Genomic DNA, 25,281 nt, shown 5'->3' with positions numbered 1-25,281 from the left:
CTCTGCACGTCTATTCATTGAAATAAATGATTGTAAGGAAAGACCTCTTTGTCTGCTAGTGAGAAGAGAGTTGTTGGGTTGTGAACATATTATGAGCCTGATTTGAGACTCATCTTTTGCTGCAAGTTATGCCTTTCATAGGGACCTGGAAAGAGCTGTTAGTCCAGTTCTGTGTACTTTTGATTTCCTTTGTTTCCTTGGGTTAATTCATTAAACTCTCTGTGTCTCAGTTTCTTTTGTAAAAGTGAGAGTGCTGAGAGAGTTGCTTAGTAAAGGTGAAGATATTTTGAGATTTCTGGAACATGAGAAGTTGTGCTGATTGCCAAATATTAGACTGCTTCATTACCTTCTGTGAAAAAACAACCAGGGTACAGTCTCAGAGTAAGAGAACCTCTTTGTAAAAGTGCCTTCTCTTGCAGATTGACCCCCTACTGAAAAGATGAGAGGGCTCACCCCAAACCTATCTCCTTCTAGGGTGGCCCTCTGCCTCTCTGTGAGCTCCAGTTTCTGCCCAGGTAGGGCTTTTCCCTGCCTGAATCAGCTTCCAGAACCTCAATGACCAAAAATGATGCAGTAGAAAGAAACTGAAAGGGTCTTTGCTGTCTCCCTTTTCACACTTTATTTTCGTCTGCCCAAGTGTATGCCCCCTGTGGGGCTGATGGGCAGCTGCCCTGGTCCTGTCACCTCAGCCCTGCTCTGCATGGTGCTAATGCCATGGGGAGGCTGCCAGAGTGGCTGTGTGCTGGGGACTGAAGTGGCCTCACTCACAGAGCCTGTGCCTGCTGTCCTGGGGGTCTTACGCATTTGGATGAACCCCGTCTCTTTCATGACCTTGCTCCACAGGAGCTGCTGGACTACAGTGCTTTGACAAGTAGCAGCCTAAGAATTCATGTTCAAATTAAAATAGAAATTATTTTTATTTCAGTAGTTTGTGTTTAATTCCTCCCCAAATTATTATCTGTTATAAGCTCTTATGCCAGTTGGAGAAGTAATTTTTTTTTCTGAAAGTGCTTGTATGTGTAAGTGAAGAGATCTTGTTATTTTGAATCAGTTCAAGAGGAATACGCTTTAAAAATACTGAGAGCAATGGGTACAGTCTGCTACTATTCATAATCTACCTTACTATTTTTTACATTTCTCTCACGAGTATTTGGAGGAATATTATGGTGTCATATGATTCTTGCTAATATTGGTAATCAGTTTTTCATGGAAAACACAGAAATTCCATATTGCAAAAAGACCCAACATAAATTTTCAATGTCAAGAAAAGTTGTATAAGGATATATCTTTAGATGAATAAATAGGATTGAGTGAACCTCAGTACAACTGCTCTGATTTACAGCATCTGAGGATCCAACCCCTTCTCAGAAGTCTGTAAGGATTCTGCATCTGTGTCATAATTGCTAGATTAAAAGTTACATTTCTTTTCAGTTCTATACATGTTTGGGTTAGAACCACAGGCAATGGACTGTCTTGCTTATGGTTCGTGGTAGTGAGGATAGCTGCACCAACTAAACCTGCCTGCAAATCTTTGTGTAAGTAATGTATATATCATGTTCTGTATGGCACTGCTATTGAAATTGTTAACAGAGCCCTCAACAAATGTTCATGAGAAAACTAAACGGTTCAAATCTGGGTTTAGAGGTAATAGTCTGCACACGTTATACACTGTTTGCTTGTCTATTATAAATTATTACCAATAAACCTAAGTGGGAAATGGTTACAAAATATAGCCCTGAGCAAAAAAAAGACACTGTTTAAGAAGACAAGACTTCCTTACAAATGCAGATTGTATGTTTTATCCTTAATATATAGGAAAAAAGAGGTCAGAGATGAAAACCACAATAACGCGCTGTATATTTCAATGGTAAACATACTGCATTACAAGTTATAAAAAAATATCTCAGCATTTTAGCTAAAATCACTTGCAGGGTGATTCATCTAACTGGATGTGCAGGGTAATGGTAAGAATATTTAAAATCACTGACAATATTTTAAGTCTGCATTTTAGACCTTTGGTCTTCTCACTTTCTAGTTATTTGGAAACAGCTTCATCTGAGCTTTTGGTTTGTGTACTGCCTTGTGTTCTCTTTCGTATTCTGATAGTTATTCTTCATTATGTTCTTTAACACATTTAAAATTACTGACACTGAACTTTGAGCACTCAGAAATGTGGAGCAATGCAGAGCCTGGGAGCTCTTCACCTTTACCCTTATGATTTATTTTGATATGCATGTTTCCTTCTCCTTGTTAGAGAGCAGACACTGTATTCTACAACCTTCCATGGAAGCGGGACAGTCAAGGATCCTCAGTTATTGCAGATTATCTCCTTTTAGCAATTTTGTGGTGCATTACAGAACTGAAACCAAAAGACAGGGAGAGTTTGTAGTTTGTTTTGCAATTGCTGCAGTTTCAGAGTGCTGCATGCAGAGATTGCTGCTGCTTGATCTCTGCAAGCTGAATAGTGAAGTGGTGTAGGTTTCACCTGTGACGATTACTTTTTGATGTTCACTGATTCTTTTTACTTTCTAGTCCAGATACCTCAGTGAATTCTTCAAAAAATACAAACCTTTCTTTGGGAATCTGGTTAGTATTAAACAACTTATTTTTTTAACTAAACAACAGTTAAAATACTTGATGTTAAGTGTGTCATGCTGAGACTTTGAATAAAATATCTTATTATTTCAGGCTTTTTTTAAAGGCACTTAAAATTGGTAGATATTCCACCTATGGAGCTTGTGAAACGATAGGAGCTCCAAAGTCTCAATAAGTTGAACTTTAAATTGTTTCCACTTAATAGCAGCTGATTACCTTAATTAATAGAGGAGAAAATGTTTTGTTTTACTTTATTTGAATTCTTAGAGTGTTGTAATTATTTATCTTTTTTCTTCATATTTTTGTCGTGAAGGTAATTAAAAAAAAGGGTCCCAGGCTGTTGCACAGCCCAAGAAGTGGAGAGTTTGAGGGGAGAGAGATGTTACCACACTTGTTCTTGGCCACACTGCCCATCAAATAAGGATATTTCTCAAATATGTCTTGGGTAGATTTAGCATGTAATCTTTTTCTGAACAGAATTCTGCTTCAGGCTACCCTCTCTTTTCTCCCAGTACTAGCTGCAGCTTACTGGTGAATGAGGTGGTTTCTGCAGTGTCTGTAAATACAGTTTAGGGTTCCCATTGTGCACACAGGTAATGATCATATTGTCTAGACCTTAGTTCAAAACAAAGCAATATTGTACACAATGCTGCCTTCTAAAAGCCTGCTTGTAAGGAACCTGAACAAAAATCAGAACTTCCCAAAGTTGCAGAAAAATGGGCATTGTTTCTAGTTATATTTTATCTGATGAAAATACTTGGGCCTTTAAAATAGTTTTGGGTTTTTGCTACCTTCCTTTCTTCCTCTGTTCCCACTGGTGCTGTGTTGTGTGACTCAGTGCCATGCACAAGAGCAACCATCCAAGGCCAAAGCCTGGGAGCAGGCTGCAGTTGGAAAATCCAGCTTTTCATTGTTGCACCTGAGCTCCTGTGGATGCAGCACCTGAGACAAGGCACAGCAGGAATTCCCGGCTGGATATGTAGAGCTGCATCTTATCCTCTTCTGCAAGGCTAACAAAGTGTTTAAGTAGTCCTTGTGCCTGCTTTATCCAAAGGGTTAGGATTATATCTGGCTCTGGCGCAGCTGTGCAGGGTGGAAAAAAGCTCCTTGACCATAACTGCCATTCCTTAATAGTCCTTCAGACAAAAGCTGATGTCAAAGACTGGTTCTTGGCCTTGGAGGGTTTGCTCTTTTCTTTCCTAACTTGCCCATAGCTGTGGAAACTTTAAAGAGTATGTGAAGATGATGCATTTGCATCAAGAAATGCACAGGAACTTTGTGTGTGTGTGTTAGTAGCGAATGCAATATCAACACAGAAAACATGTCAACACATGATATCACCCTACAGTGCAATTTTTTCAAGACTGGTTTAAGTTTCATTTCATTTCTGTGAACCAGACAAAAATCGTTTTCCATGTATATATCCTACCTAGGACACTCTTTTGTAGTTTGTAGGATGCCCAGAGCTACTGTAGATATAAAACAATTTCTGGTTATTAGATCTCTGCATCACCAAAATGCAAATTTCACTCCTGAATATGTAGGCCACTTGCTGAATAACCTGAAGAAATATATGGTGAAAATGATATTTTTCATGTATTCAGATTACCTCCTTCAAAGGTTTTCCTCAGGTTTTTAATATCCTGAAAATCCCAGTTCTGAGGCAGACTGCAGTTCAAACTTCATTTTCAGTTCTTAGAATGAAGTCATTTAAATAAACAAATAAAAGTGGCACGTCATGTGTAGCTTATGCCAAAGTACGCCATGTGCCAGTTAGAATTAATTTTTATGAAACCTCACATACATGAATTTATAGTAGTAACAATGCAGATACATGTGCTTGTCCCCAGCAATTCTGCTGACCCTTGCAGTACTTTAAATGTGCACGAGTAAAATCCCAGAACAGTTCTGACTTGTGTTTGTTTTTAGTGTTTCATGAATCACCTTCCTTAGCTGTTTTTCTCTATTTTACAAATAAATCTGATTGCTAAATAAACTAGGATATTTGATAGTGAGAATAAAAGTCTCTCATCTGAATCTCTCATCTTTTTTTTTTCTTCTTGTGTGTGTGTGTGAATAGCCAGATGGAAGTGTTTACCCTTTAGAGAATTTTAGATCTGATATTTTTGTTACATTTCGTTTCTTCCTGGTAACTGTGTTGGCACTTTGCTGATCTCAAGTTGTGTATTATTACAATGGAAGGTGACAATTTGATTGTCTTCAGTAGGAGAAACAAGCAATTTTATATTCACTGAGCTGTCAGGTAACAGTACCTCACAATACTAGAGCTCTTGGCAATGTGGTTTGGCACCTATATTTAAGTTCTTTGATATTTGCATAACCTCTACTGAATCAGAAATGTTTTGCCTGCTAGAAATATTTTTAGGCTTGTAGAGTGAGGTTTTTTATTAAAGACAAATCTGTAACTGAGCTGCAGAGCCATTGTTTTGTGTTACATGGAGGCACTAATTTGGTGCTTTAGTGCAACAGGCTACAGGTGAGCCTGGAACTGGTATTTCATTTCTCTGTCTGCTGGGCTGTTTGATTTGACTTAGAAATGAGAACCAAAAATATGGAAAGGAGGGAGTAGAACATGGGAGGAAGGGAGAGAATTCTGGCAGTATTGATATTTCTGTTCTGAAATGCAGAGAGATGGCATGTGACCTTTCACACCTGTAGGATTGAAAATTAACTGTTTAACTCATTACATGGAATCTTAGCCAGCTCCTGTAAATGTGCCATAGGAAGGAAATAATATAAGAATACTGTATCTTACAATTGGAGCATGTTTCTCGTGGAGCATTGAAAGGATTTCATGAATCTTTCAGGAACTTATGCTTGACAAGTTTAAAATTTTTAGTTATTAGAACAACTTCTTTAACTGGCTTTATAAGGGACCAGAAAAAGAGTATTTTTGTCTTCTGTGTAAAGTCTCAAACTTCCTAAAATAAGTTTTTCATAGTATTTTTAGGCATCTTTTATCAAAATCACTTATAAAACCATCCAGATAAACAATTAAGTCATTCTGATCCATAAAAATATGTGGATTAATGCTTATTTATAGCAAGCTTTGTTTTTTAATTTTATTGTTAAGGATTATTTTTATTTATATTGTATATTCTCTTGCTGCCTAGAAAAAAAATCCTAATAAGTTGCTGATGGATAAATTCTTGGCACGCTGACTCTTGTTCCCATAATTATTGATAAAGATAGCTGGAAGTCAGTATTGCTTTTTTTTCTTTTTCCAACAGTAAGAAATTGGATATCCAGAGACACATGGCTCGGTCACAGGACTTTAAAGGCAGCCATCACTGAGAAGCTAATACCAACCAATTAAACAGAGGTGGTTACGTGATGTAACATTATCAGGAGAAACAATTCATGAGTCAAAGCATTCCAGGGCATATGAGCTCCAGTCCAAAGAACAGTCTCAAGCTGTTTAAATAAAGTGACAGCAATATTGTCAGCTAAATATAAACTATAGAAAATATTAACTACAGTGACTGAAGATGAGCACATCCCAGGTGCTAAATGACTATTCTTTCACTGCTCTTTTGCTGCCTTCTATGTGGGTTCATTCACCTTGGGCATTTTCAATGAAAGCTTCTGGTAGTGGATAAAAGGAATGGAGTATTTAGCCTGCTAGAAAGATAGGTTGTAATTTTGGCATTTATGAATCCAAGCAGACACTTTGGATTTTCACTGAAAAGTCCAGAGGGGTTGTGAGGCTGTTTTGCTGCATCCATTTTGATTTCAACAGCTAAGTGAATAGACAAGAGGTTAAATTCCTTAACCCTAATACTTCACTGTGGCTGCATGACTGGGAAGGTCACTCTAGTGGCAGAACATAAGAAAATGACTTTTTTAAACGTTCCAAGGAACTGATGGGTTTTTTTCTAATTTTTTTTTTCAAAATGAGAAGAAACACCATAAAAGTTATTCCCAACCCTCTGAGCTTTGAGGAAGTCTGAATTTGAAGTCAAACTTTGTGATTTGGATTTGTATCTATTAGCAGAAGTGTAATTTTCCTGGACTGGAAAAACAAATGCAAGAATAGCTGAGTGTGTATCTTGGAAGCCGTGGGTGTATTGCTTAGCTTGATGCTTATTTCAGCCAGAGATTTGGGTGCTCAGTTAACATTATAGCTGTCATTTCTTGAATCACATTTGCTTCCACTCCCCCTCCCGCCCTTTTATTTCCAAGGTGGTTCCTGCGATTACCATAAACCTTCTAATCTTGCAATGCTGTTTATGATCTATATGTAACTAATTCATGTAGAATTCCTGCAAAATGAAGCCAAGGAAGAGCTTGAGGGAGTTGAGTTGATTGGCCTGAGGCCTTGCTGTGACTCAGAGCCAGGAACAGAAACAGAGAGATTCTCTCCCATTGCAGCCTTCTCAAGCTATTCGGGCTTAGTGCACAGGGATTTATGTTGGGGTGTGGGGCCCCAGGAGAACAAAATCTTTTACTAACTGTTCAATTGTGTTTCTAATTCTCCTTGAAAAGAGAATGAGATTTCATAATTTTAGGAAACGGTTTTTTATTCTACAATGGCACAAAAATTACAGCATTAGCTTTACAGTGAGTTACGTTACTGGGTTCTGCGTACACAACATTGTTTTAAATGGCAGAACTGCAAATTTTTTTGGTTTCTGCCAAAGCACATTCATTTTTCTTGAAGTCTATCTAAACTATAATGCATCTAATGTACCCCAAAGCTAAGTGATGATTTGTGAGGGAGGGTCTTGTAACCATGTTTAACATTATGAGAGGAGTATCCACATCTTAAAATGTGGGAAGGGATAAGATGCTGTGGTTGATTTTTTTTACTTCTGAGCACCAGATTGGCATAAAAGTTTACAAGGAAATGCTTAAAAGGTTATGAGTACTTCTAAAAATGGTTTCTTTTAATTTATTTAGTTCTGGAGTCACCAAAGCACTTAGACATGTGCTTAACTTTTTGAAACCTAGTAGTCCAATTCGAAATTAGTGGACTACTTGCATGCTTACAGTTAATCATGCACTTAAGTACTTTAATCTGGCACTTTGGGGAAAAGGAATGGAGACTGTTCATAAAAGCTCTGTAAGTGAATATATTTCTAATCTAATCTGATTCCAATCTACTGTTGGAGCTGTAGACCTGGGTTATGTCTCTGCTGCAGTCACTAAAGAAGGATGAATTAGTCCATCTGAGCGCCACGCTACTGTAGTTGGAGAGCTATCAGAAGCAATCTTGTTTAAAATTAGTTTGGATATCTGAGCATTACAAAGCAGTCATTTATGTGGCTGCAGTGTAGACATGCCTTTAGGTTTATGAATGCTTTGTGAGGGAGGAGCAGAGCAGAAGCGAGAGTCCCTGGCCAACTATAAGTCTGCTTTGTCATATATCTCGTTGTTATGACTAGTTTGTATGTGTTTGGAGCAGTGTCTGGTCCGTTGCATTGTTGTTCTCTGTTGTTATACTTCATGGCTTGCTTCTGAAATGTTTTGCAGCTGAAGCTCCAGGTCTTGCCTTAATTTCTACTGTAACATTTAATCATTCGAGCGGTCAACAGGGATGGAAGATTTTTCAGGATTTAGAAACCTTTCATGTCAGGACTATCAGCTAATTGTTTTGAAAAAGGGGATAGGAACTTTTTGAAGCTTTTGAGGCTGTAGAAAAACCTTAGACAAAAAAAAAGTATTAATATTTGCATCTAGAAAGGTATGAGATGCACTGGGTGTAGGAAGAAAGGAAAACCAATGTTTTGTGAATCTGACTGGCAGTCTTTAGGGCAGAGAGAATTTTTTCTCTGGTTTAAGATAAAAATTCACATCATATCTATAGAAAATGAAGCTGTTTGGGACTGTGTTTAGCTTTTTGTAGGTAAAAAAACCCAAACCCTAGCAGTTCAATTTTAGCTTTGCTACCTCGGTATTGAGGCTGACTGAAGTTGGGGTCCAATCCCTCATCTTTACTGATCTTTTGATAGATGATCACATTTTGTTTATGTCTGAAGTTCAAAATGAGGTAGAATTTATTCTAGTGCTGGAAAACATGGATCAAGATTTTTTAAATTCTCAAACTTGAGTAGGTGATATGACTTCACTTAATTAGGGCCTTTTTCAACCTTTTCTCATACCCATTAGATGTATTTTCCACCTTTACTGATTGCTGCGTTCAGCTAATCTGTCAATTTAACCAAAGCAACAATTTCACAATGTAGTTTTCTTTTTGATTGTGTGCTGTGTAATCAATATACTGATATAATGTGAGTGTAATTTCCTCTCTTATTTTATCTCTACTGCACAGTATTATAAATAAACAGCTAAAAAAGAAAAAAGAAAGAAAAGCACCAAACAAATCTGTTGCATCTTCTTTTAAGATTGTACCACTGTAGACACTTGTTCTAGTAAAGTAGAATTGGACCCACTTGATTGCATTTAAATTTTTCATGCTTCAGCAGTTTGTCTGGGAGCACAGTAAAGAAAACCCCCCGAGCGAGGATAGTTTAGAATAATAGAACTTGATTTTGTGTATTATAGCGGCACCATTTGCGCTGCTGTAGTTAGGGTTGTGTCAGCACTTCCATTATAAACCCCTGTTTGCAGGGGTTATAACTAGGGAGATATTTTTTATCAGAAACTTTTTTTTAAAAATAATTCCAGCGTGTTTAATTGATAATAGCAGGGAAAAAAAATATAACGGAAATTAGTAAATTTCTGATACCTTTTACAAGCCTTATTTATTATGAATATTGAAATTTTTTCCCCCTCTCAGCAGGGATTTTAACAAACGCATTTTGAATATTTTAAACATAAAATTGGGAAGTTGTTATGGCTTAAAATTTGACTGCTATTCATACTCATATTTTAACATTGAAATATTTTAACACAACATGCTGCTCTACGGCTTAATTTTATCATAAACATAAACTACTCAACTGGGCCAGAGTCTTCTCCGCTCAAATTAAACGAGACCTTGGAGTTGTTGACTGAACTCTGCCTTTTGACCTGATGGAATCATGTGTTCAGAATTCTCCCAAACTGCTGGATAACACTCATCTGCAGAGTTTAAATATGCTCTACTTTCCTGATTGCAAACCCAGGCATAACTGGATATCCTCAGAAGCCACATACAAATGAAGTATATTCACTGAGTTCATGATTGTGCTGGGAAAGGAATGTGGAGGGCTTAATCTAACAGGCTTAATCTGTCCCTTTAAACCCAAAGTTTTAAATCTAACAACCAAAAAGTTCCTGTTAAATCTAGTTGTTTTGACAAAGCTTTGGAGAAAATAGAAGTGAAACACACCCCTAAAAATTATGCCACGAGAAGAGCAAGTGCCTGGGAGGCTTGTCTGAGCCTGTCTTCCCTTCCAGGTTCCAAGACTAGAGGTAAATGACTAAAGTGCAGCATGGAAGGGGTCTGTCCATAATGCAGCAGTGGGAAAAAGTGGTAGGTGGAGCTAGGAAGCCCTTGGACCCTACCCTTGGTCTGTTCTCTTACTCCAGGACAGAGAAAGGTTGCTGGGCAAGGCTTGAGATTATTAGTCAGTGGGACTTTTTTTTTTTTTTTTTTTTTTAGTGTTAACAAAGTCCCTTTTCTCTATGTAATCAACTTAACAGCACTTGAATGGAGATTTTTTTATTGAATTGTGTTTAAAACATCACAAATAAGAGGAAAGTATATTAGTGTATGTCAAGGAAAAAAATGCTTCCCCTATAGTGCATTACCAGTAGATAGCTTTGCTGAATGGTCACTTGAGGAAACACCAAAAGCCTGTTTATGAAACAGAGGTGAAGCCTTTCTAGACTAATTATATTCAGCATGTAATTTCTAAACTTCAGTCTGAATTTTGATTTTCAATTAACATTCCCAATTTGAAGATAATTTTCTATTTAATGTAATTGCAGGAAATAATTTATTGGCTGATTAAGACTGAGGGCCCAGCCTTCCTTAAGAAAACAGTCCCTAACAAACCAGCCTTTAAAGCCAACTCGTCGCTTTGGACAGATTCAGCCTATTTTTGCAGCTGCAGAGTTGTGTTTAATTAGGATTGTGCAGTATTATTCATTGGTACAGTTTGTAGTTGAAATTATTCTTAAGAGACATTTTCATTTCTAGTTTTGTGTCATGATTAATTTATGGTGAAGAAACAGCCATAGCTCTTGCTTTCTACAGAAGCTCGTTCAATCTGAAACAGGAATGAGATCTGTTGAGAAGGTGAAAGAAAGGAAAAAACCTTTATTGTGACTTTCAGTTTTCATGTCGGGTTTTCAAATTACGCAAAGCATGACTTCTATTTTCATATGAGTGATTACATTAACGTGAGTACTTTAATGAGAAAAGGCAAAGCAACCCTTTTATTTTATCTTGGATCATAGCAATTATGAGGCAGAACCTTTTGAAGTACACACGATAATGCCGGTTGCTGAACTCTTGGCATGTTCTCTGTAGCATCAACACAAATTCTTTAGCATAGGAAGAATGTAATGCACGGTTTAAATTCCTCAGTTCTGCTTATTGGCAACACTCATCTTAGACTCCCACTTACACTTAGGCTTCCCTAAAGAAAACACAAACCTTTCTTCCCCCACCAGTATCGAGTTTAAGAGGCAGGATTATCTGTATTTACAGAATAGTTATTCTAAATAGGTATCAGTGTTTTAATATGTTTCAGAGCACTTCAAAGCTTGTAATACTTTCATATTGAACTGTACATAATTAGATTAGTTGATCCTATATTAATTTCTTTTTCACTGTAGGATACTAAATCTGAACTCCCTCATTAATTGTGAGAAATTTAGCATTAGCTGTTAAATCCTATGTGAAACACAGGCTGCTACATAAAAACTACTGTTTAAATTGGAATTAACTTAATTATTTTTCTTTGCACTTGATATTTCCTTCACTGTAATATTCATGAAAGCATGTGACAGATTTGTAAATTTAACTGTTAGTCTCAGATTTCCAGACCCTTTAATCAGTATTTATTTGTCTGTAGAAACAGTACTAGCAAGTTAATGATTTGCTAATTTGAAAAATGCTCATGTGGTTTCCTATGTTAACTGATTTGTGCATTTTTAAAGAAATGGTATGAAATCAATTATTGTTAAAAAGCAATTAAGGTGAAGATCTTATTCCTTAGTTTCTCAGCAATTTCAGTGTCAAGGATATTCCAAAGTTACTAAGACCTGGGAAAATAACTAATATATTTAAGCTGTCCTTCTTCAGGTTTATAAATGATTGTTTTAACAGTTGCAGTTAATCTTACTAGAAATTTTAAATGACAGTGTTTTCAGATTTTGAGTTGAAGTCAGTAATATTTTCATCTAAGTGCAGAAACTGTGGCGAAAGCTGTGTTTGCATATGAGATGGTAGTAAGAGGCCATTATTAGGAAAAAGCATTTAACATAAATCAATGCATTTATTCATTGCACTTTTAAGTAATTTAAAGTATTTTATTGAGCTATATCCTGTACTTCATGCCTAATATGAAAGAAAACATAATTATTTTAGGTTTTTAGTTTGAACTGTAAAATGTTATTAGGTATTATCCATTCATTTAATAAACCTTTTCAGTTTAGAACATTTCACATGAGCTCCTCAAAGCACTTCCTGAAAGGTAGAACCAGGCAAAATTTTAAACAGTTTAAAAGCAGTACCGCTTTAGACAAACAGCAAAAACACTCATTTAGCAGAATTTGAAATGGATTTAAAATTTATTCTCATATACGTAGAAAGCATCTTCTGCTTGCAAGGAATGAGGTCAGGTAAGCATGATGAGCTCTCTCCTTTAAATGTTTGCTTGTAAGCTTCAGGTTGCTCATGGGAGTAAGAGTTTAAAGAATTAAACTCATATAAAATCAACATGAAAATACCAATAAAATCACTATTTTCTTATGGCTGGAGAAAATGATATTGTTTGACAAGCCTAAATGAATAGAATGATGTCATATAACTTAACCCTGACCTTGTCTTGGCATCAAGGAATACTTTTCCTCAGTGTTTTGGATCCAGATCCCCAAGCCTGTGCTTTTTAGAGTACTTCTGTTGACTGCACGTGATTAATCTGTAACTGTTCTAGGCAGGTGGGATGCGCTTAGAGGACTGTTTTGAGCCTGGTTATTTTTTTGTCACTGAACACCAATGTTTTCTTTTTGTCTCCTTTTTTTGTTTCGTAGAAGAATGTCTTCCAAGCAGGCTACCTCTCCATTTGCATGTGCAGCTGATGGAGAGGAAACAATGACCCAGGACTTAGCATCACGAGACAAGGAAGAGGGCAACAGTGATCAGCATGCGGCCTCTCATCTGCCTCTACACAACGTAATGCACAACAAACCTCTCTCTGAGGAGCTGCCGACTCTGGTCACCACCATCCAGCAGGACCCCGAGTGGGATGGAGTCATCTCAGCCCAGCACAGGATGGTGAGTTCAGCCCCTGGCAGGGCTGTCCCGGGTCAGCGCTGCAGGGACAGGCAGGTGTAAAGCTTTTTAAATGTGAAAGCGTCGGCAGTAGATCAGCATCAGATGGTGTAATTGTAAATTACAATTGTATAATCTGCTTAAGTATGCAGGTCTATTTGAATGAGGTCATTTGATGAGTTCACCTTCTGAAAGGAAATGCATCTATTTATCATGTTTTCATTCATACCTTGATTTATGTCATAACCTTTCTAGCTCATATATTCAAGCATTAATTTCTGACAGGAGGATGTAGCTCACAACTGTTTGTCATCTGCAAAGTGTTGTGCTGAAGGAAGAAACTTTAATGCATTTTTTTTACTCGTCTCTCAGAAACAGGACCTACCAAGTCTAAAATATTATATTACACAGCAACAAAGAAACTGGCATTTTAGGTGAAAAAAAATTCTACTGTGCCTATTGAAATGACAACTTTTTGTAGAGGGGAAGGGTGTTTATGACTAGCTAGATAACCACTTAGTATAGAGGTGATGTTGGAAATGATCAGAATTGATATTCCTATTCCCTTCAGTAGCCTAGATATAATTATTTAGTGATTGTAGCTCTGTCTCTGAATCTCCAAGACTCTGCAGTATATAGGAAGGCTGAATGGGCAGAGATCTTTGTCAATTTATTTTCCTTGCACGTGTTCCCCAGAAACAGAATTAAAGTATGGGGAGCAGCCAGGGGTTCTGTAAATTTAGAACATCATAATCCCAGACTTTCTGGAAAGTGACTTTCAAAAACCTTAAATTCAGACAGTTAGCTTAAAAAGAATAATCTTACTTTTCATTAAATTTCTTCTCTATTTCTATTAAATATCTATGAGCAGATTTTTTAGCAAATCCTTTTTTTTTCTGGTACAAATCAGCAGATTTCAATAAAGTTAAGCACAACTGAAGAATTTTTTTAGCACAACTAACAATAATGCACTCGTTTCAAATTTGACTAGATATAATAATTCTAATGCATTAATCAAAAAAGATACCAGAGTTCTTTGTGCATATTATGATGTCTGGAATTAGTTAAATAATAGCACTACAATAAGATATATTTTGTTAATATAGTGATTTTTTTTTCCTAAAATCCGATTGATTCAAAAGATCAAACCAAACCAGAAAAATGTTATCTAATCTGTAATGCACAATTTAACCCAGTTCAGAACATTTTGTCAGGCCTAAAATATTCCCAGGTATTTGGGTGACTGTCACGAAGAAGGCAAAATTTCCACTGCAAAATCACTTTAAAGAAAAATTATTATAGATTAGCAATTTGGAAATGTAGGTTGTAGGTTGTATATATGGCTTATATTCAGAATTTTGGACAGAGGATCACTCTCTGGTCCAAGTTATGAAATAAGCACATTAGAATAGTTTTAACTTCTGTGTTATCAGGAGGACAAGCTGCATGCAGACTAGAAAGGACTGGTCCAGTTTGTTGATGGAAAAAGTTAATCTGTGAATTCATCAGCTACTTCTCCATTCATTCAGAGAGGCAGGTGCACTCTTGGAATTTTGATATTAGGACACCAATATCATAGACAAAATTACTCCGTGTCCTAGAGAGAAAGGAACTCCTAGATTCCAGCAGTCCCTCCATGCAGTTTTTTTTGGTTCAGCCTGTTCCTTGGACCTGGAGTGAGCTGAAATGGTTGGCCCTTGTGCAGTGTGATCAGTTGTGCTCATATTGCTCTGAAGGGGTGTGCAGTCCCAGTGAGAGAGAGCAATCTCTGTTTCCTTTCCTAATGCTGCACTGTCATGTCAACACTCTCTGTACCTCGGGACAGGCACGAATCAGTGCACAGGCTATCTTGTTTCACAACAGGTGCATAAACTTTGCTTGAGGGACTTAGCACTCTGGTTTTCCTATCTCCTTTTTCCAGTAAATATTTCATTATATATGTAGATGAATGTCCTGAAAATCATTAGCAGTTTCCACAAGTCCCTAGGCTTAAATATGGTGGTAGATATATGTCAAACTTATTTCAGAACCTCTCAGCTAAACCAAGTGGAGGTTTTTTTTCTTTGCAGCTTGAAGCTGGGTATAATTTACAAAGCTTGGCTACCAGTGAAGATTGAAATCCTAAGACATGGTTTTTGTTGCAATTAAAAGAGCTCTAAAATGTACAGAGCAAGGTCCAAGTGTATTTGCAGTTAGATGACTTAGATGGATTGTGAGATCATAACAGTGAAGTGGGGAAAATTTTTCTTCCTCCTTGAGGGACTGTCATTTAACTTCCTTGTTTGATTTTTAATGATTTTTTTTTCTCACTTAAATATGTTCTTTTTGAGCAAACATCTAAGCCTCAATTCATTGCAGAAAGTTTCTCTGAAGTATCTCAGTCAAGCGGGCATTTATATTGTTAAGAAAGAATTTAGAGGAGCCTGCAACTATCCTGATGAAAACATGTTCATACTCCTTAGAGGGAGGATAGACACTTCTTTCCAGAGAGACAGATTCCAGAAGGTGGGTTGGGCAGTTCTGAGATAGGTGCTGTGGTGGTGCCCACTTTTTTACTTAATAAACCTGAATTCCCAGAAGGTAAGCACTTTCTGACCTTTCCCAGACGGATCCTTTAGAAGCAGATTTGAAGAAGCACCTGTTCATAGCATTTACTTTGAAAGTAAAGACAGTAGTGCTGTCATTAAAATGCATCAATAATGTGTGTTGTCTTGTTGAAAGATAGTAAATTCAGAGAATGCTGTGTCGACATATGGGGAGGAAAAATTTCTCTTTTATCTGGTTTCTAATTAAGGGCACAATCCTGCATCCTTTCTGTCCTTAAAACTACTAAGGAGTTCACTGAATTTGAAAAAGCACACAGTATGCATCATAATTTGCTACAAGGGCTGTACAGGTCTCAAGTTTAGAAAAGATACTGTAGGAGGGCAATCTTAGTGAGAAAAAATGGCATTTTTACTCAACATTTATGGTATGCAGCACTTTCTGTAATGTAAGATACCTTTAAACTACATTGTTCATTATCAGAAAAAAACCTCACTGGCTAGAAATGTTTTCAAACTTTCACTCCCTTTTGATATCAGGCATTGCTTTCCACTGAGTCCTTTGTGTATTCTGAATGTCTGGAAGCCAAAATATTTTGTTTTAACTCCCACTCTATAGTATTTCCCAGCTGTGTACTTATATGGTGTAATAAAAGGATTTAACAAATGGGAAATAGCAGCTGCATTTGGAAATTCCCTTTGTGCTCCCTTTTCATTTGACAGATTCAGCAATGTGTAACAACTATAACGTCAGACCTGTAATGACTTATACTGCCAGTATCATTTCACCAGCCAATTTGATGTTACAGTGGGGGGAAGATAAAGCTACCCAAAGATTTCTGTAAATTCATATTACTGAGCTGAAAAGATTATACTTATGTTTCTAACTGTAACTTAATATAAAAATACCTGGATGTGTGGGTATTGCTGATTGTAACCCTAAGAGAAAGTAAAATTTATTTCAGGCTAAGGTGGTATCTATTTGTTGTGGTAAACTGTAGGGAAGAGAGCAAAGTGGTGCTAAGATAATGGTGAAAGTATAGTGGCTTTTCCAATGAGACAGTGAGAAGCAGGCAAGAAAATAGTCACATTTTTAGATTGCATCCAAAATCTCTCTGTTAAGGCAACAGACAGGATGAGCAGGAAAGGCCAAAAATACTTAATTTTGCTAAATTTAATACTAATCAAATTGTTGTATCCCAGTAATATATTTATTAGCCAGTATGTAAAGAAATGGAAAATATTAATATATATTTGTTCACCGGGGAATCAGGAATGGCCTCACCTTCACAGAGAGTCCCACACAGCCCATGAGGTAATTACAAAGATTTTTTTAATTTTTGCCCTGAGTATCAGGAGAAAGCAGGACCAACAAGAAAATGCAAATTTAGATCGAAAAGTGACATTACCTTTTTTGAGGAATGGGGTGGTGTATTCCCAAACTATTAAGGCTGGACTTGAGATTCGTGAACAGTAAATTCTAGCAGCTGTAATCTAAAGAAATGTGGACACTTTCTCCAAAATGCACAGCTTCTCATCTGCTCCCAGCAGTAAATAACCCACAGAGAAGTAAGTTCTCTTCCCACCCCTAATCCTGGTGTAACAAACGGGGGGTGTGAGGAGCTCACAGGCACTGTGGTGGTCACTTGTCGGTGGCTGTGTGTCACTGCAATGGCCACTGGACCCTTTTCCCACTGCTGTCCCCCCAGCCCACCACCCCAGGGCAGTTGGCAGTGTGTGTTAGTGAGACAGTGCACTCAATGCACTGAATGAGGGCAGGCACATCTTTTTTGCTCTGCTGGTATTTGGATGTGAGGGACTCTCACAGGGAGCCCCTGCAGCAAATCCAGTCTAAACGATGGGTGTTATTTCCCTGTGACTGAGGGAAACCAAACACAGATACATGCACAAATAAAATTGTCTCCAAACGTATGCTGGATTTCCCTATAGATTGTGTAACATTATTCAAAGACCTCTTGGATTTAGAAACTAATTGTATCTCATTGGATTTTATCTCAAATGGCAGCGTTGACATATTTCATAATTACGTCAAGGCTCTATCTTTTGTTGACTTCTTGCCAAAGGAGTGAAAGGCTTCCTACCTTTCCACTGTGGCTGTGTGTACATCTCAGCAGTACTGAGAGCAGATTTATATATGCAGCAGAGAAACTGAAGATCTTTTCTTACCACATGTATTTGTTCCTTTTAAAATAATTTTAAATCACCACGTATCAAATTTTACTTTATATAGCTTTAGCGAAACTACTGTCATCAGAAAGACAGAAATAGGTGGTCTCCTAAAGGTCTTCATATTTTGGTGCTTCTGTCTCCACGTTAAACAAGCACAATTCTGTTGCTCCCCCCCATCTCCTGCTCCATGTTATTAACTTCTCATGTTGAAGGTTCTTCCCTTTAAGGAAAATAAACTCAGGTGTTTAGGGAAGATCATTGAAAAACATTTACACATGCTAAACACTGTGAATTTGTTGTTATATAAATTCATGGCTTCAAATTCTTGAAAGTTATAGATACAATTACATGTTTTGAAATTTTATTTTTGGTTCATTTATGGGCTGAATATGAACATATAAAATGCATCAAACATAAATGCCCTAAACTCTGGCAATTCTGTTTCTGCTAAATTGCTCATGCAGCTGTTATTTACATGTACAAATCTGAGTTTTGTGATCATTGAAAGCAATTCTACTCTGCTTGTGATATTATCTCTGCATGCCAGGTAGTGCATTAGAATTTTTGTCTAACTAAAGAGATAAATACCTACATATATAATTGCATGGGTACGAAGTTTTGGCTGCAATTAAAGGGTGTGAAAAAGCTGAGGATATGGTATTTTATATTTCCATAAAATAAACATCAATGAAAAATATGTTGCAGAAAAGATAGAATTAATTCTTTTTCAAGCATGTTGTTTTGATTCAGAAGGCATTCAGGTGCCTTACTTATTGCTTAACTTTATTAGGACTACCAGCAACTATAACGTTAAGCACATGTCTAAAGGTTTGAAATATCAAGGACTTAGTTTTACTAACTTTAGCATAAAAATATGTTAACATTTCTTATTAAAAACGATAAAACAATTCCCTAGAAGTGAGCAGAACGTCTTTAATGGTGGTGGTGAAATACAAAATTGAACTTTATTTGAAAAAGAATCAAATAATTGTTCTTGTTGGCATGCTTGTTATATTTGTTTTATTTTCATTTTGACATTGTACAATTTTTCTTTTCCAAATGCATGGTCTACTTTAAACCTTTCCCTATATTCTAGGGTGAACTGTGTTTAAACAGAATTCATCACCTGAGTTCTTCGCAAAAGACTTGTGGTTTATGTTCATCTAAATCTGTAGTAATTTTATTCCTTTCCCCTATTTTAACATTTCCTATTTTTATGAAGCAATTTCTAAAAACTTTTTAATTCACTTCTGTATATTGACATGAATTTTTTCAAAAGTAGAAGCATTAACACATTCTAAATTGTTAATTTTTTTTTTCCTTGGGCGAAAAGGAATCAGGTATGCATGCTGATTAACACACTCCAGTCATTAACATGTGATTATGTGGGCTGCATATTGAGCACCTGCCAAAAGATAAAATCCAGCACTTTACTACATCTGTGCAAGGACTTTTTGCATTTCTTTTGTACTTTGACAGCTCAAGAAAAAACAGACTTTGGTATCTTTGTTCAGCATAATAAAACTGTGTACATAAAATATCTTCATGGAGGAAGGAAAGATACTACATATATTTATTTTAATCTTTGAGGCCATGAAAAACCCAGGGACTAAGACTTACACAGCACCAAGTGTAATATGAGTCTCCTAATGTACTGTATCACTGACATTCATATACAGTTTACAACATTCCTGCATGTTTATAAGGATTATCTGTTCTGGGATTCAGCCAATGTTATTGTAATTCACAGCAATTTTATGTGATACCTTTATGTCTCATAAATTTCTTGTTTTTATTTCAATCTTCCAAATGTTTCATCAGTGTTTACCTTAAAGAAATACAAGTACTCTATGCAGCAGGCTGGTTTCCTGCATGCATTCCTCTGCAAATGCTAAAAGGAGAACATAAAACATGTAATGCATGTCATGTAAGTATACAGAGGAGCATTTTCATGTGCATTTGATATTGCTAAAAACATAAAGAAAAAAATTATTTTTATATTTACTATAGACCTACTTATAAGTTGGACAATTAAGATGACCTAATAGGGGGAAGTTGGATATATACAAAGTGATCTGGAGTATCCAAGCCACACAATCCTTGTTTTATTTGGCAGCTTTTGACAAGCATGCATCACAAAATATGTGTCTTTATTTACCCAAGAGGTAAACAGTGCTGATCAGCTGGGACTGATCACAATGCTTCTTCAGTTTCAGTTTAGATGAAAATGTAAGTCTAAATAATCATTTTGTAAATGGCTGTCCATTACTTTTTCCTTAATAAGATCATTTAACTAAAGTGCAGGGCATAAAGTCTCAATATTGTTGTGATTTATTACCAAATGTAAACACTGGGAGTTGGGTCATATGGTATTTGGATAATTAAGGAAATCCTTAGCATCTAACTCTCACAAAAGCACACAAGTTTATGCGTATGAGTTGATTGCCATGTAGAAGTGGTTTGTCATTGTATTTAAAAATTTTGAGCTGATTTTCTATAGTGGAATGGAGCAGAGTGCCTGTTGATGTGTTTCAAACCGCTGCTCATTTGTAAAGAGAAGGGTTTGAATCACAAAGCTGAAAAATGGTAAAATGGTAACCTTCTCAAACCTGTGTACCCAGAGCTGGTTCACCTCGTTTGCTCCAACACCTGAGTAGGAAGGGATTACTGCAATTAGGTGATCATATTTTTCATAAGAAAAAGTCCCTGCCCATGCCTTCCAAACAGACAGCTGGTTTGGAAGTGGCCTCTTCATAGCGCCACACTTGGGTTATATCTGCTTGATTATTATGACGTCTCATTTTTAAACCTTTGATCTAAAGTTATTTTCTTTCAAATTTTTTAAATTCTCAATTTAACATTTTATTTTATGTCTTGGAGCTTACTGTTACATTGTTTCTTCTGGAGGTTATTAGATGGAGTACAAGCCCTTTACAGATGGTATTCAGCCTATACTTTGGCAGTAAAATCAGTATAAGTTTTATCAGAGTAAATGCTGAGTTAAAGACTTGAAGCTTTATTCCATTACTTGCCATTTGCCCTCCCACTAGCATAATTTGCTGAGACTTAACAAATGATGTTCTCTCAATAGCTCATAGCAGTCATTCTCAAGCGTTGAATTTAAATAAATCTTTCTTAATAAAACTTTTGTGTTTTTTTCTTAATCAGATGAGAATTGGAAATGATCACTTAGATTTTTAATTTATTTTAATTCTATTTAATTAAATTCCTCAAAATGGGAAACCATATTTAATGTAGTGATTGGAAATGATTTTGTAAACATTTGCTTTCATTATATGTTAACTCCAGACTAGTTCCAAGTGCCAGCATGCCTCTAGTACTTGGAATCAAAACCACTCTGGATATCCAACTTTCCTGGGGTGTTTACATGTGTCCCATTCAATGCAGAGACAGATAAATATCCTTTTATAACAGAAAAGCCTCATCCACATGGAAATAAGCAATTCAGCTAACACATTTATGTTAGTAATATTTGCTTTCTACTTCTTGGCCATTCATCCTGTGATTTCAGTTGAACTCTCACAGAAAACAGTTTTCTCTCTGCTATTAAGTGGGATTGCAGTCGTCAACTTTCAATCAAAGTTGATCACAGTTATTATTAAATTGCTAACTAACACTGTGACCCTGATTTCATATAGCCCTCAGTTTCATTTTGCAAGGTTTCCTCTTTTCTCACCTTCAGAGCGCTCCAGAGGATCCATCCTCCATATGTGAAGCATAAATTCTGCCATTAAAATCTGCAGCCCTGTGCACTTCCCCCCGTTTAAGACTCCTCACAAGAGAATCCATCTCACCAGGCTGTTGGTCTGTCCTTAACCCTTAGGAGGATACCAAACAGAGATGTGTCCCAAGCCAAATCCCCACACGTGATTGTGGTTTCCCCAAACTGAGAGGTTGCATCTCAACCCCTAGATACAGCCCCCTGTATTTTATACTTTGGCTATTTGGAGGAAGGAGCAAGAATATTGGATTTTATTTTTAAAAAAGAGTAATTTTGTGTCTGTTTGCTCTATTTTGGAAGTAAAAAGGCTTCATAAAAGGTGACCAAGTTGGCTCATGATTTAGCTTGCAGGTATTGCTGTAAATATTAGCTTCCCAATATGGAAAATATTGGGTCAGCTATCAATACCTTTCTTTTCATCACTCATCAGTACTCCCTCATTTATCCTGTTAAAACCAGTGGGAGCACTGATGGAAAATGAACTGCTTAAACTGTTAGAATCTAAATACACAAGAAAATATTTTTTTTACATTAACAAGAAAATTATTATTATTTGCTCAACCCCTTTTTAGTAGAAACATCTAAGAAACTACAAAGACTTTCTTCATACAGAAACCATCAGCTATCTTTTTGAAGAATATAACCCATGTAACTTGTGAAATTTAGTGAATGTACTTGCTAAAAAATAGTTTTCTCAACCGAAGAGGCCTACTGAACTATCTTTGCATATTATCTTAGTGTAACAATTTTAAAGCAATTATTGTGGTGTGTGAAGAGAATACCATGTGTATAGCCACAGAGTCCCTCTCTTTATTTTTACCAAGTTCCTCGTAATTATTCAGGATCGTTCCTGCCATTACCAAATCTGTATTTGAGCCATTCACAGCAACTGTAAAAGAAATGGCCAACAGGTCACTTGCCTACACCAGGCAGCCTGGAAATCTGACAAGACTAAAGAAACTGCTGTTGGACCACATATATTCCAAGAAAATTTGAGGTTGGGTAAAGTATATTGTCCCCCTAACATGAAAAAGGCCAAGGATAGACCTAGGAAAGCTTTTCCCATGTTGTGCTGGAACTCTTCATGTTGTTTTCCAACTGACATATGAGAAAGGTGGAGGTTGTAGTAAAAGTAAAGTATGATTTCATGCAGGGGCTCTTTATCCCTGAATGAGTCATCCATAGTGTCTTAGTGTCTATGCCTTGCTACTTTTGGGTTTTCTGTCTTTTGCTAATTTATTTAATTTTCTCCATTTTGTACACTTTGGAGCTTAATCCTTAAGTTTTAGTTTCTATATGTAAGTATTTAAGCTGTTATAATAATAGAATTTTGCCAAAATACTAACCACAGTGGGTTGAACGATCAGTAATGAAATTTGGTCTGTGCTAATTGTCTGGCAAGAAAATGTAGGCAGGAAAAATGCCATTTATTTACCTTGATATGAAACCCCAGCCTTTCAAAAATAGACTCAATTTTGCCCCTGCTGAATAGTAAGCAGCTGAGATAGTGGTTCAAGACTGAGTTTCTCTCTTCAGGTGTTGAGCAGTAAGCTTTTCTGGCTTATTCATATCTGCGACTAAATACCTTTGCAATTTCAAGCATTTTTATCTGACAAAGGCAAAGAAGAAAGATTAAGATACAAAATCACTGTACATGTTGTTTAAGCATTCAGACTTGTTCTTTTTTTTCTTTAATAAACTGTCTACAAATTTTATGGTTTGCCAACTGTTACAGATCAGTCTGGAAAGGCTCCATTTTGGTGGACAAATACACCTGTGCAATCCCGTGTGCATTCTGGTATAGGTGTAAACAGTTCTACAATTATCCAGAATTATTGTGGAAGTGAGAGGATAGTTTTATAAATCCAGAAAAAACAGAGTGGGATTCTGAAGAAGCATGCCCTGTGTTAAATCTTTTATCCATAGACTAAATGTTTGCAATTTATCTGATTATATTTTGCATATTTTCCCCCTTCTTACCTGCAAATCACTGAAATTGCTGAGAATAGCATACCTCTAAAAATGTACCTTTCAAAGGGAAATGTCATGTCTTGAAGACATTATTTCAAGTTTAGACTTAAAGTACCATTTTTACAGAAATACATGAATTTTAAACCCCAGAATCCAGGGATGTGTCCCTTGTCTAGTGTATTATGGAGCTCTTGGATGAATTTGGGCACCAGATTGTGTCCACATTAAGTGGATATTCATGTCAGTCATATTTTATTGGTAATTTTCTTATTTTATCAGTGATGCTGGGAAAAGCTGACTTGCATAGAGAATTTTCATCAGTGCTGATGGATTTTTCATTTGGATTTTGCAAACTGAAAACATTTGAGTTGATCTTGGCTAGGCATTTGTCTTAACTTCCTCTTCTACAATCTTGGAAAATACATGAAAAAACCCCTTAATAGTATCCTTTCTTTTCTCTTCAGATCAAACAAAGCGGGAATTCATCATTCTCTAAAAGGTGGCTTCAAAAAGATTATATAAGAGACGTGTCTTTCGTGAATTATTCCATATTGATATCCAAAAGGACCAGGTTCTCCTTTCCTAACCATGAATTCATGGGCTTGTTCGAATTTAGGAAGTATGGTGGTCCTTTTCCATCTGAACTCCAGACTTTCTAGGGAAAGTGCTTTATGCATTAGAGCAAGAGGAACAAGAAACAATTTGCAGAGGTGATATCCCTCTTGTTTCTGATGACACACACGATCCACTAGACTTTTCAGAGGATACCTGGATGCATTAGGAGGGTCTCTGTGTGCTGGTCGTGAATGTCAATGCAAAATAATTTTTGATAGCCAGGTCTGCATCTCATGTATGTGATAGTTACACTTTTGGTCTTGCAGTGGGTGAAGTGCTGGGACAAACTTGATGCCACGACAAGTAGTCTGCAAAAGATTATAAGGTCCATCACAAAATTTAAGACCCTTCATAAATTTGTTGCAACATTTACCTTGTTGTCAACAAGCTGAATGCTGCAGTAGCAACTTCCCTTCAAATACAGTTGAGTCAACTTTCTAGAGAAAAACATAACAGAAATACTTCCCTTTCCCTCTTGTTTTGATCTGTCTAGTTAGCCATTAAGATGAGGTCAGTAAAACCTACTCTACCTGCTGTAGGCCTAAACAAAACCAGAAATGTTACAAATGCATTTCCTGTTTTATTTTTATTCTACATTTTAATCATCCATCAAACTGGCAATATAAAATAGTTTATTAATTGGACAAAACCTTCATACTTGCAAAGGTGGTCATTCTGCCTCCCTTCCATAAATCTGCATCATTTGTGTGGAGTTTAAACTTGTCTCATGTCCACTGAGATAGGTATTGTGGATATTGCAGTCTTTTGGGCAAGAAAAAGAAGGGTGAATGTGCTGCCTAATGGAAGCAGGACTAGGGGAGTCTTTCACTACAGCAAAGGAAAGTTGTGCTGGACCATGTATGCATCCAGACAAGGAACAGAAGAGGTTATCAGGAGGAAGAACATTCCGTTATTCCTACTTACTCCACAGATTTGCCTTATCTTCTTGTTTCCGGCCTAAACAATAGATTTAGTGTTCTTTGCTGAGAGCATGAAAACCCCTGCATTGAGCCTGATGGATGTGCTTCATGTACTGTAAGAGGATGTTTCTCTCTTGAGAAAAAAACCCTTTAAAATTACTAAGTAGCTCTTGTACTCTCCTCAAAGGCGAAAGTGCCGAAGTATGTAGTATTAATTCTTCATTGAAGAAAGGGATTATAGAAATTCAGGCTTTACACCTGAAAAATATTAAAGATGCTCTTTTCATCTCCATTGTA

At 36.6% G+C, this 25,281-nt stretch overlaps 1 protein-coding gene across 10 annotated transcripts in view; it reads left to right on the top strand.

The window, feature by feature from the left end:
* The window catches only part of SOX6 (SRY-box transcription factor 6), a 367,386-nt gene that overhangs the window by 124,383 nt on the left and 217,722 nt on the right, over window positions 1-25,281 (top strand). For all 10 annotated transcript variants that reach the window (XM_063398073.1, XM_063398072.1, XM_063398071.1 and 7 more), the window contains one exon: window positions 12,763-13,006. In XM_063398073.1, the coding sequence (XP_063254143.1) occupies window positions 12,767-13,006 (240 nt within the window). In that variant the 5' untranslated portion in view covers window positions 12,763-12,766. The remainder of the gene's footprint in view (window positions 1-12,762; window positions 13,007-25,281) is intronic.

This window comes from Prinia subflava, chromosome 5 (genome assembly GCF_021018805.1).
Source record: "Prinia subflava isolate CZ2003 ecotype Zambia chromosome 5, Cam_Psub_1.2, whole genome shotgun sequence".
In the NCBI taxonomy this organism is placed as follows: Eukaryota; Metazoa; Chordata; class Aves; order Passeriformes; family Cisticolidae; genus Prinia; species Prinia subflava.
Note: the sequence above shows the minus strand (reverse complement) of the source record. Positions and strands in the feature narration are given on the sequence as shown.